We start from the raw sequence: 13,500 nt of genomic DNA, 5'->3' as shown, positions 1-13,500 counted from the left end.
AAATTACCATAATTTCTAATTAGCAGCAATTTTAAAAAAACACTTGAGAAAAACGACGATTTTTTTTGAGAGCAAACATGTTTCGATTATTGCTTCGAAGTGCAGAATTAGTGATGGTAATATGATATATGATATGAGTAAATACAACAGTTAAGTATATAATTATAACGTAAGTTCTAAAATAAGTATTAAGATTTATAACAAAATTATTATTAAAGTAAATATAGTGTTGTAGTGGTGAACTTGGATATTTAAATGGGGAGTATTAATGTGTAAGCTTCCGATTTGAGAAAGTGGAATCAGTGTCGATGATTTTAAACAGGACATTTAGCGAGAGGTCAGCTCAGATACAGTGGAGTTTTGTTCGTGCATGTCTTTTATTCCGGCGAGAAATAATCAATATACGAATATTCCAATATTTATACCGATAAATCATCATAGAAGGTTAAAATGAAAATAAAGATTTTATTTTGAAAGACGTGAAAAGCTATCGCATGGTCAACAAGTGCGTGATTTGCGAGTTTGCAATACGGCACCAATGTAAAAGTTTGAAAATAACGTATCGTTGCATATCGTTGCAAAGCCAGAGTGAGTCAGCGTTTCTGTTGTTCAAATAGTGTTGCAGGCGTTGATGATTTGAAAAGAAAAAGAAGTTGGAGAGCGAACAAATTTTCGAAAGTCGACAAATGTTGAGTCGTGCCTTTCGGTCGGTCAAACAGCCTGTAATTTAATGGCGTGAAACTGCCAGTAGCCCGTGAAGTGTTGGAATGACAGCTTCATGTGACAGTTAGTAAGACAAGAAGGGTAACCGACGTTCGTTTCGCATGTAAGTTTGCCTGATGTTGTTTGTCGATTTATACCGCAGTCGTTGTTCATGAAAATAAATGTCAATCGTATTCGGCGGTAAGTCAGCATTTGTTGTTGCTGTAGTTATTTAATTCAGCTTGCTCAGAAATTATTTAAATGTTGGTTAGAATGGGTGTTGCAGGTGAGCCTGATATATTCCCAAAGTCATTGTCGTAGTATTTGTCGTTGTCAAAATGAATCGTCAGTGATGTTAAACACAGTTTTAGTTCTGTTCTGTCAAGCTGTTGCAAAATTAACAAAGGTTTATTTGTCAGTATTGTAAAGCAGAAATGCCGTTAGCCTCTTTCGACGCCTTTTACCAAATACCACTGACCGAAACCATAGACATTGCTATTGATTTAATTTTACCAACAACCCTACATTGAAAATGAGCAGAACAGAACTAAAACTGTTTAACATCACTACGGCCGAGACTCATTTTTATTTAACGGTAAGTACTACGACCAAATTGACGGGTAAGTATGGCTCACCCTTGGCACCCATTCTAGCCAACATTTTCATGGGTTTTCACGAACGAAACTGGTTAAATAACTACAGCAACAACAAACCTTTATTTTACCGCAGATACGTTGACGACATTTTTTGTATTTTTCATAACAAAGACGAAGCATTACTCTTTTACGAATACATCAACAAACAACATCAAAGCATAAACTTTACATACGAAACCGAACAAGACAATCAGTTACCCTTTCTTGACATCTTACTAACTAAATCACATGAAAACTGTATAACCTCTACGTACCACAAACCAACATATACAGGACTACTGACTAACTTTTTTAGTTTCACACCATTAAATTACAAAATTGGGCTGATACGAACACTGACCGACAGAGCACGGAAACTCAACAACACAGACATCGGCTTTCAACGTGATTTAAAGAAACTAATATTCACTCTCCAACGTAATTTTTTCCTTTCATTTCATCAACAACACTATACAACACTATTTGGACAACAAGGAAAGCACTGACTCATCTAACTCCACAACTAACACTAACGATATACAACAACCTGACAATAAACGTTATTTCAAACTACCTTACATAGGTGATTACTCACGACACACACAACGCAAACTCACACAAATCATTAAACGCTACTGCACTGACATTGACGTTAAACTTATTTTCACATCTTTCAAAATAAAATCTTTATTTTCGTTTAAAGACCCACTTCCCGAACTATCCAAATCTATGGTAGTTTATCAATTTTCATGTGCGGGATGTAATTCCCGTTATATTGGTGAAACTTCTCGCCAATTATCTACCAGGATAAAGGAACATACCCACACAGACAAAAACTCCACTATCTACAAACATCTTCAAGCCTCTCCTTCATGTAAAAACAAATTCTCACCTTCCTGTTTTAAAATCATCGACACTGATCAATCCACTTTCTCACTCAAAATCAAGGAAGCTTTACACATTAATAAAACTAATCCCGATTTAAATATCCAAGTTCACCACTACAACACTATATTTACTTTATAATAATAATTTTGTTATAAATTCTTAATACTTATTTTTAGAACTTACGTTATAATTATTAATACTTAATACTCATTGTAATTAATTTACTCATATCATATTATGTATCATATTACTTATCACTAATCATTCTGCACTGAAGATGGCATTCTGATAATGTCGAAACATGTTTGCTCTCAAAAAAAAAAAATCGTCGTTTTTCTGATGTAAAAATATAGTATGGTGTTTCCACTTAAGATATAAAAACTTCAATAATTTTACTTACGAACACTTCGATGATGATGCATATCTGCTTTTAAAATGTCCGCCAAAACAAGAGGAAATTTATAAACGGAAAGTTTCCTTGATGCGTACCGTTTACCGTTTTCCGTTCTTAGCCATGAAGTGCAAATCCAGCTTAAATTAAAACTGAACTATATTTTCAAATTATTTGGATAACTGTTCGCACGTATCCTAGTGTTTAGTTTTGTAATTAGCCCTGCAAATTCAATCGTTGCCGTGCAACGTTAACATTTTTGGGGGTTAGTTCCCCCATACCCCTTAAATTTCGCCCCTGCGCTCAATGCCACTCAAAACAGGGTGTACAAATGCTTTTTGAGTCTACATGTAGATAGCATGCTGAGTCAACACGTTAAAGGTGTTTGCATGTGTCCCTAGAAAATGCCTAAAAAAGTACCCCTTGACAAAGAGTGTGTAAAATTGAAGGCCTTAAAGAAGAAACGTATATTTAAATATCATTGCTAGATTTTTATAGTAATCTCACTGGTACATTACTTCGCATAATTTGCTATGACAAGTGGCTAGAAGTTCTGATAAATTCCGTAGAACAGAAAAGCTTTTTTGCTAATACAAGGATATCTAATAATCTCTCGTAACTGACTAAAGGTACTTAATGCACTTGTGACTTAGCAGGGTGTTTAGCATTAAATCTTCGTTAATGTTACGATCTTCTTTTTTAGGATACACAATGTATAAAATTCATTTATTGTTATGCTCATTCATAAAAATGTTTGAGAACGCTTCATAAAGCTAAATGTTGTTGGGTGCCTCCACTAAGAATCTTCATACTCAACACAGATCTTTCGTTATAACATGTTTCCAACGCGACAACAAGGGCAAAACTAGAACACTAATTTGGGGTGGGGTGGTGGTGGAGATATTCATATATTTGTGTTTGCCTGCTATTTCTTTTGTTTGCGATTTTGATTTCAAACAAATTCAGGAAGACAGAACAAATATTCACCCCTCATCCTCTCCCCTGAACTTGCGTTCTTCGACTCTGCGCAACAAATAATGTCTTTCATTTTAATCTCGTCTTTATCGTGTCGTTTTAAGGCAATCTTACAAGTTGAAAAAGACTATGGTGACATCCACTTAGATTTTTCTAAGACATTGTCAAGTGATGTGACTTTAAAGTTCTGGAAATATTCTAGAACTTCTTCCAAAAACCACTTTATACTTATTTTTTCAACCACCAGTGAAAACAAACAATGACAAAAAAGCAAAAGCTGCATTTCATTTAACAGGCTCAAACACAAACTTTCTCGATCTAACAAACAAAGATTCTCCCATGGAAGAGCCAACCGAGAAGAAAACGACGGTAACCAGAAATGTTTTTGGATTTGAAAACTAAAACTATAGCGAATTTAGTTTTTCATTGTGCACTTTACCAAATGAAACGCCAGCAGATCCACTTTACGGTTATATGGAGTTTATTAAAGTTGCCATTAAGATATCACCACATCGAATTACCACCGTATCCAAAATGAATGAATTCATTAAGGACAAATTTCAATACAATTCAATGTTTTCACCTTGTTTTTGCGATCATGTTCGTGAAGTTTTATCACACTTTGACTTTTTCATTAAATTGCTTCGGAAGTGGGACGATAAAGATAGTGAACATTACTTGGCATTAGACCCAGATTAGAGTGAAAGTAACAGCTCCTTTTACAGTGTTTCACAAGAACAGGATATTAAGAGACGGGAATCTTTTCTTGAAAGACCATATTGCTCTGACAGAGAGCTTACCCAAATGACAATTATGAGTTCACATCGTCAAAAACTGACATCACTTCACATTTGTGATTTTATTGTGGATAACTTTCTTTGTCGACTGTCCGCACGAATGGCATGGAGAAATTACAAGCGCTTTATCAAGCTAACATGACTTTGTTAAAATACCTCGAAACGATGGAATCCACTTGCATTTCTGAAAATTAGATATAAATTATGTATGATAAGTAAAGAAATATTTGACATATCTAATTTGCCATGGCCACGTACATGGAACAATGAAAAAACAAAATCTATTTGCTGATGAACAAACACCGTCGGTTCCAATTGGAGTGCATGAATCAAAAGAAACACCTGGCCATTAGACCCAGATTACAGTGAAAACAAACGCTCCTTTCAAAGTGTTTCACAATAACCGTTGTTTAAGTAATTGTTCTTAAAGGAATCTTATCCAGATAGCAATTGTGAGCTTAAAACGTAAAAAAATGAAATTTATTTAAATTTATTTACTTTTCTTTGGACAACTTTCTTTATTTTGTCAACTGTAAAAGTTTTGCTCTGTTTAAGCGTTTTATAAATAGTCACCAGATAGCGAGAGCCCCATTTTCAATATATTTATATACATTCTACGGTGGCCGGTACAGGTCACCAGAAAAACAATTTAAAAAACATAACAAACAATAAGAAAAGATCACTCAAAATCATACTACATATTTCAAAATACTCACTACACATTTCAAAATACTCACTACACATTTCAAAATACTCACTACACATTTCAAAATACTCACTACACATTTCAAAATACTCACTACACATTTCAAAATACTCACTACACATTTCAAAATACTCACTACATATTCGTCCCAGTCTTACCCTTGTCTGGCCTTCCGACGGTCGTCATTAGTTTCCATATACGAAATTGACATGATGTCAGAAAGCTAATATAAATATACGCTTCCGATATTGCTAATAGTTCAGTACGCGTAAGGATATTTTGATGCTATTGTGGCGATATGTTATAACACAACATGAGTGGTCAATATACAGACTGCATGTAATTATATTTGTATTGGTGATATTCGACAGTTATTAGTTTAACTAATGCACTTATTGACGTGACTGGTATTGAAGTTCTAAATTTCTTGCTTTTACTCGAAATTACCAAATTTTTCATTTTCTTTGGCGTTACTTGTGCAACAAATTATAGCGCTATGTGCAAATTTTTTCTTTGGTTTCCTTGTTATTTTTTAACGCATCACACAAGTACGTACGCGACCTAGCGAATGCAAATTCATATACTCAAATTTTTGCTATTAAAGTACGGACATGTGTCAAAAGCCACTGCAAATACATTTGCTGGCGATATGTAGATCGTCTACTAATGTTGTTACCCGACCAAGTCCAGCAAAACCCTGGAAGAATTTCTGATTAGAGTTCAGCGAATATTTTCAAGCTATTATCCCAATGTTCCAATTTGTTTGTCTTGTGAAATGCGGAATTATATATTTAATATGCTTACTTTATGATGTATGTCACGTCACGTCAGTCGGATAAGTTCTGCTGAATGCGCATTGAATATTCATTCTTTAAAATATTCTTGCTATTTGTTTTTTACGCTGAAACAAACGCATTAAACATTAACGAATGCAGTTTAAACATTTGCTAAATCTTTAAAGCGCATCGAACACAATAGCCTATATATGTTTAACGACGATTAAAACACGATCAAAGCCACTCGGCCAATCAGCATCCCTTATTTTGATGTTCTATATCACATAGTGCTTACAATTCATGAATTGATATGGGCTTTAAGGATCTAAGATAATTCACAGATGGAGGAAAACAATGGAGAACAATAGCTTATTAGTATTCTCTATATAGAGAATACTAATTCGGAAATTGTATTTTATTTTTCATTTCCTTATTAAAATTCTCTAAATAGAAAATACCAATGAGCTTCAAGAATACTAATCACTATAGTAACTCTACAGTGCATATCCCAATAACTAACAAACAGATAAAATCTAAACATATTATGATGAAGTTAGCAGATTCATGTTGCACACTAATTTAAAAAGAAAATAACTCTTACAAACAAATCAGAAAAACTTAATATTGCACTCAAAATCAATAACGAACACATGTCTATCACTTCAAAGGAAACGACATACGTGTTTCCTCATGTTCAAAAACCAACCAAGTCTTTGTCTCTTGTGTATTTGCATGCTACCACATGTTTCTTTTTCCTCGTCTACCTTCGCTTTCTTTGGACTTGAAACGTCGACTGCAGAAGGTGGTTGAAATGCACTTGAAACTGACTTAACAAGAGTAAAACTTGCCCTTTTGTAACATCTAACTAATGAGCTTCAATGACTAGTACAAGACATGATGGTCTGTTAATCAAAATGCCTACTTTCATACAGCGTTGTTGTGAACGCCACCTTTCCAGAATGATTTGAAAATCATTGATTTGTCCTTTCATGTCTAAATTCTGCCCATTATTTTAAAATACCCAATGCCCATGCCGTATTTCCTCTTGTTTTCTTTTTGAGCTCTTTATTTCTCTCTCTTTTAAATTTCTTTAAATTGTATGGCATCTCGAAATCTGTGGACATATCTTACTTCTCTTCAATCTGACTTAAGAATAAATTTATGTCACATTTTCCTTCTTCCTTCAACAAATCTTGAAATTCGATCTGCCATTCTAACAATTCCAACTTATTAAATTCACTCGTGTCTATAAGTGTACAAATTAAAATAAACCACGTTAAAACTACTGCCTAAATACATCTTTTCAATTTAGAATTTTATTTACTTCTCTTACATTGAAATAATCATTACTAACTGATAATCATTTAAATGAAAACAGGGCATCTTAAATTTAATACCATAAATAATTTCTCGCGACTTTGGTCATGTTCTAAGACGGTTAGAGCTTGATCACTTGTGTCCGATGGGATTAAGATACCTTGCATTAAATAAAAATTCACTCGGGAATTTCTAACTACTTCTCGGGATTCTTAATCCCATAAAACACACGTGATCATGCTAAAAAGTTTGCATACAATATAAAAACATCATTAGTGAGTGTCACCATAGTGCAAGTTTTTTGATAAATTTTGAAGAGTGTGTATCCCACCGACAAAAAAGGGACCATTGTTCACCTTATACTCAGCACACAATTAGCATTAAATTCGTTGCATCAACGAGTTTGTGACGGCATACACTGGAAGTGGGTTTTTGTCCCAAATCACAAATCCTACGTCTCAATGATTGCTTACGTCACTTAAATCTTAAATAAATGTGCACATGTTTTGATAAGTTTCTCATTTCCAACTGCAAGAGTTATTTCCACAGTATAGCTGAAAGTAAGATGAGTTCTGACAAGTGTGAAACCAATAAAGAAACTAACGCTACCTCTCAAATGGGGCAAGCGAGTATAGCAGATTCTGAGAACATTTCGGGCTTTGAAACTGAATTGGGCAAAAGAGAAGTTACCAACCCAAACTGTAGCACGCCAGTAGAACAGGGAAATATGCAATCTGACCTACTCACAAGTGGAACAAGCGGCTACGCCGATCTTATTAAAACAGCGATCAGAAAATCACCACGTGGAATGATGAAAGAATCTGATATCATTAATTTCATCTGCGACAACCCTCCTTACTTCGTTAATTGTCGAATACAATTGCAGTACGACGCACTCAAAAGCTTGTTACAGCACAAATGTTTTTCTAAGTCCACTCAAGTGTTGGAAGATGGAAGCAAATCTCATTACTGGACACTCGTTTCGAAAAGCAGCTTACTCCACGGCGAAACAGCAAAACCAGAACCAAATCAATTACAAGCGCCTCCTTACCGCAAGATAGTCAAGATGGCGATCAAGAGTTCACCAAATGAAAAGATAACAATTCAAGAAATCTATGATTACTTCGCGAAGAACTTTCCCTTTTATGCCGATAGTTTTCAAGACTGGCGTTCCTCTATTGAGCATATCTTATCAAAGGAGGATAGGTTAGTTAAGTTTCCTCACGATTTGGGCAGTAAAAACAAACACTGGACATCAAACGCGAGCTCGTGTGATACAAGAGACAATCATTTACCTATGGTACAAATCAAGCAAGAGGAAAGTATTCAGGAAAAACGTCCTAAAGAAGTGGAAAATTTGCCGAATAGCAAAGGAACTTTACACCTGTCGCGCTCAACCAACTCCACGACTTCAGACGTACCTCTCCTTCGTACTGCAACTGGTTTCATTCTTAACGACACTGTTATCGGTCGACGACTGACCCCTCGACGCTCGATGTTTTTCGCAAGCAATCCTACTGCACTCACTCCTGAACAGCACGGTCTCTTAATGGCGAACAATACGGAATCACCATATTACGAGGATTTCGCTGTAGGCTTAAATGAAGATGACTATATAGAATAACTTGAATAGAACTAAATCTAAAAAGTACAACGCATGCGGGCATGTGCATATAGAAGCTTCTTAATGGAAAAATTTTTACACTGTTTATTTCTAATTTGTTTTTTATGCTAGAATAGCACTTCTTTTTAGAAATACATGGATTATGAAAAAAGGGAAGTTTTTATTCTTCTTTATTTTGCCGTGTTAATTAGGAAGTATTCAAATCATTCTCTTTAAATAGCATGTTTCTTTTATCTCGAAACACTACATTTGAAAATGCTACGTTGCTCTTGTTTACGGAAAATTGTGTTAATACACAATCCTTATGTAATCCTATTTCCCATAAAGAAAAACATGTGCCTTTCTTTTCATGTTTTGGCATAAAAATGATAAAAACACACTGGCTGGCTACGTCACTGCATCTACAGGGTGTTTCAAAAAACTGCTGAGGTTTATACAAGAAATAATTAATCCTCAAAGACAAGCAAACAAATTGAAGTGAATTTCATGCTTTTAACTTGCAACAAGAAGCATGGCAATTTTTATGTATTATTGTTTTTAACTGCCTTGACGGATGTTTGGGAATCAATAACTGCTAAATATTTTAAATTCTAAACCTCGAATGATTTCAAAGATGAGCAATTTTTGTGAGAAGTCCTTGCAATTATTTCTATGTATGTCATGTCAATATGATTTCCTAAGAAGTCATTAGTATGAAGTTGGTTACATTGGCGAGTTTCTGGTGCGCAGGGGAGTAATAGTATCTTTGACTCTTTGTCTCAAATCACCAAGCCGATCGACCATTGCTGCGCAATTTAACGCAGTTAAATAAACTAGTCATCTGTAAAAGTCATCATTTCAATTGTACGAACTGAACCGATATTAGTTGCAAAAGAAAGATGAGTTATAACAGGATTTGCAGGAAAGAAAAAAATTATACTTCTTTTCAAGAAGAAACAAAGGAGTCATTTTCGATGGTTTTTGACACTATTTCAAGATTTGCGTCTTAAAACAGCGGTGAAGATAGAAACATTTCCTCAACTCAACAAACGGATGGTGAACAATTGAAGCGTTTCCAATAAAACCCTTTTCAGCTACATCAATCTGATCCGGTTGGCAATCATGAGCTCACCAAACCGTAAGATGACGAGTACTGAAATCAACAAGTTTTTAATACACAACTTTCCTTACTTTGCTCATTGTTCAAGTTACAGAGAAATTCCTTTGCAGGCTAGGTTTGCACTTGCTGGCCATTTTTTGCTTTATAATTTGCTATTGCTCACATGCGTTGCTGCCATTTCTGAGCGGTCTGAACGTTAATTTGAGTTTACATTTGATGATGGTTTTGATTCATTCCGTTCTGAACACAGTCGGATCGGTTCAGCACACGGTACAACTTCAGACCGCTCTAATTTATTTTTTTCACCATCCCACGTAGACATCTACCATAAATGATAGTATAACCGACACGACCTGTTACCGGTTTGACTTCTTTTGGTCTCATGTAAACAGAGCCTTCATCTTTTTCATTATTTTCTATACAACAGAATTGTGATATTGTACAATTTTAAGATTATAAGGCAGTTAATAGAATCAAATTTGCTGGATCAGTTAGTTTCTAAAAGCCATTTAGGAATGAGAGTGCTTTGTCCCAAAGCACAAAGTCAATTCATCGTTCCAACCCCATACTGTATGCAGTCAAATAAATTTGCGCATAATACTAAAGTAACCACCATTTCTACTACAGAATTCAAACCAATACTATGGACGAAAAAATCTTTAATTCAGACAAGTGTAGTGTGGCAAAAATTGACACTCCTTCTCAAAAAGAGATACTCGAGGCAATGTCAACGGTTTCTGAGAACAATTTAATCCTTGGGTTAGAAAATAGCCGTAAAAATATCAAATTTTCCTGCAGTCAACAATCGTTAATGAAGCCACGGGAAGCAACTTCAAAAAAAAAACCAGTTACACTTACATAGATCTTATTCAAATAGCCATTATGAGTTCACTTTATGAAAAGATGGAAAAAAGAAAAATTTACAATTCTTCAAGATCAATTTCCCACACTTTGTCAAAACGCAAACCGATTGGTGTTCTTGTGAACGACATGCCTGGCAGACAAACGTTTTATCAAACTACCTCAAAAGTGTGGAGTTGGAGCCCAATAATATGCATTGAACGCAGACTCTTGCAAAATTAGTGACGAAATGTTTGACTATCTAAATTTACTTAGGCCAAGTAGACGTAATCAAGTAAAGCGCAATCTTTGTAGGAACTTTCCTACAAGAGTCAATTGAATACAGAAAACTGATGGTATTCTGACACAGTCAAACTCGACTTTCTCTACTACTTTAATATTACTGATTCAAGAAGATGAAGACAGTGAGAATAAATGTGTACGAGAAGAACAGACACAAGTAAATTGGAGGCGTTGTCCGCAAAACCAAATTATGATCTTGTTCAGATGGCAATAATGAGTTCACCGAGTCAAGAAATGAAAGCAGAGGAAAGCCACAAGTTTTTCAAAGAGAACTTTTCTTACTTTGCCACACGTTCATACAACTGGCGCTACTCTATTCGAGATGTCTTATCAAGCCGCTATGTTGTTAAGTCCCGTCTGAAACCTGGAGATAAAGCCCAATATTATATAATAAACCCTGAACTTTGAACATTAAGGGACGGAATGTTTGACAAATGGTAATTTATCCAGGCCAAGTAAAAGTGATTAACGACAACGAGATCATTGTGAAAATGTGAAAGGTGGCAAGAAGCAAAACACAAAATAATAAATAAGCTAAATGAAACTCTAAAAAGCTAATCCTATCAAACATTTCAAAAAAGCCTAGACTATTAGCTCTGCAACCGAATATCAATTTAGGAAAGTAGACATTAGTTGCAAATATCGTCAGTTTTTGCCATCTTTCATGATGGCAGCTTGCCTTACTCGTGAGTATAGAATTCTAATAGATTGTAGTAGATTGGATTGGATTACAGATCATGTAAAGAGGAATTTGTAATAGATAAATTTTTAAATCTTTTATTTATATTACATTTCTCCTTGAAAATTTCATCGTTCTGTTACTTTTTTTAAATACGTATGCATTTTAATTTTGAGTTCCTTTATATTCTTGAAAAAACTTTCTCTCAGCATATGGGATTTTTGAAGTGAATGAAACACTTTCTTCCACAAATTGCAAGAGTTTTTTATTACATTAATCTCATTTAGGCGTTGTTGGCGCAAGGAAGCTCTGTATGGAGGTACAAAATTAAGTGTTTACTGATGAAAACTTTGCAGATACTTCGAAATGAAGCAGCAGGGGTCATCGTAGATCCATCACCCTTGTCTTATACTGCCGAAACCTTAAAACATATAAGGACAAAAAGACCTTACTCGCAGGCGCCTTTATCTTCACAAAAGTGTAAATGGCATGACTGTCACTGATATAGTACTTGAAACTGGGTCAGACACTCATGTCAATTGTACGTTAATTGGAGAGGAAAATTCTTGAGCATTATTCTGAGTAAGGCAAAATTGTTTTAAAGCTATTTTACTTAATAAACCACCATATACAGTAACATCAAGCTTATTAAGATGATCACCGACTATTTGTCAAATAAGCGCATTTTCCAAAATGCAGGATTTGAATTTTTTTGTAGCTAAAAGACTTGCATTCTTTGATCCAAAATATTACCAAACATCGAAGATTAGTTCTTGTTTTTAGCAGAGCTCGCAATTTTTCTCTGCATTCCTGTGCAGGTTGTCTTATTCAAAATTTTCTTATTATTTCCCTGAATATTTTGGAATTACTAGATGGATTCAGTACGTTTAGTGTCTTGTGCTGTTGCCAACGATTTTAAGACCTCTATTGAGCGTTTTCGTTTATTTCTCAAGTATCAACATATTAATGGAGGAAGCAAACATATTTGTGCACCAAGCCACAGAATAGACATTTAACTGAAGGCCTATTTCGCTAAAATTGTGAGGTATTTTTTCACAATGTATGCGTGACTTCCCAGTAAGATACTTTTACAAAATCAATATGTGCAAAACGTTATCTTTTTAAAAACATCTTTATTTTCTATTGCAATCGAGTTGAAGTATTTTGCTGGAAGGCGTGTCTGTTAAGAAGTTGCTTCCAAAAAGTGAGGGACACGAGCATCAAAGGTTCCGACACGAGTAGACCTTCCGCTACGATATTTATTCTGTGACCAAACCAAAGAAAATTATTAATAATCTCTTCAATTAGTACATTGATATGGCGGCTAGGACGTAAGGTTAAAACGCTCTACAGAGTGTATCATAAGAAAGCTCTCAAGAAAATGATATCATAATTGTGATATTTTCAATGCCTATCACTATACAAACACCACGGTACATAAAGTATTTACAGCTTCGTTTTGTATATTACATATCATTTTACCAACAAAAGCTATTCTGCTCCTGGGAATATGATGTAGAGCTAAACATGCAAGGCAATGCGCCAATGGAACAAGCTTATTGATTAAGTATTGAAAATTCAAAATAGATTAACGTGCAAATTTCTTTTTTGATGCACCCTACATACCTCGACAGGTTAACATCTGTTACAACAAGAATTTCTTTAACAATTGCATAATAATGCAGTCAAATTTAATTAATATAAAATTTCATCAAACAAGCTTTCGGCTGTCTGTCTACAGCCTTGGAATGAATGGGGTGTCACACGA

At 34.8% G+C, this 13,500-nt stretch overlaps 1 protein-coding gene across 1 annotated transcript; it reads left to right on the top strand.

Moving 5' to 3' along the window:
• The first annotated feature begins 7,752 nt into the window (after nt 1-7,752).
• Nucleotides 7,753-8,811, top strand: LOC124439450 (forkhead box protein I1-ema-like). The gene has a single exon (XM_046989675.1). The coding sequence runs from the start codon at nt 7,753-7,755 to the stop codon at nt 8,809-8,811; it is 1,059 nt and encodes a 352-aa protein (XP_046845631.1).
• The last annotated feature ends 4,689 nt before the right edge of the window (nt 8,812-13,500 follow it).

The sequence above is a fragment of the Xenia sp. Carnegie-2017 genome, unplaced genomic scaffold, assembly GCF_021976095.1.
Source record: "Xenia sp. Carnegie-2017 unplaced genomic scaffold, XeniaSp_v1 HiC_scaffold_19, whole genome shotgun sequence".
In the NCBI taxonomy this organism is placed as follows: Eukaryota; Metazoa; Cnidaria; class Anthozoa; order Malacalcyonacea; family Xeniidae; genus Xenia; species Xenia sp. Carnegie-2017.
Note: the sequence above shows the minus strand (reverse complement) of the source record. Positions and strands in the feature narration are given on the sequence as shown.

What these genes read in the sequence shown, in the direction of transcription:
- LOC124439450 (XM_046989675.1), top strand. Translation starts at nt 7,753, where the DNA reads ATGAGTTCTGACAAGTGTGAAACCAATAAAGAAACTAACGCTACCTCT.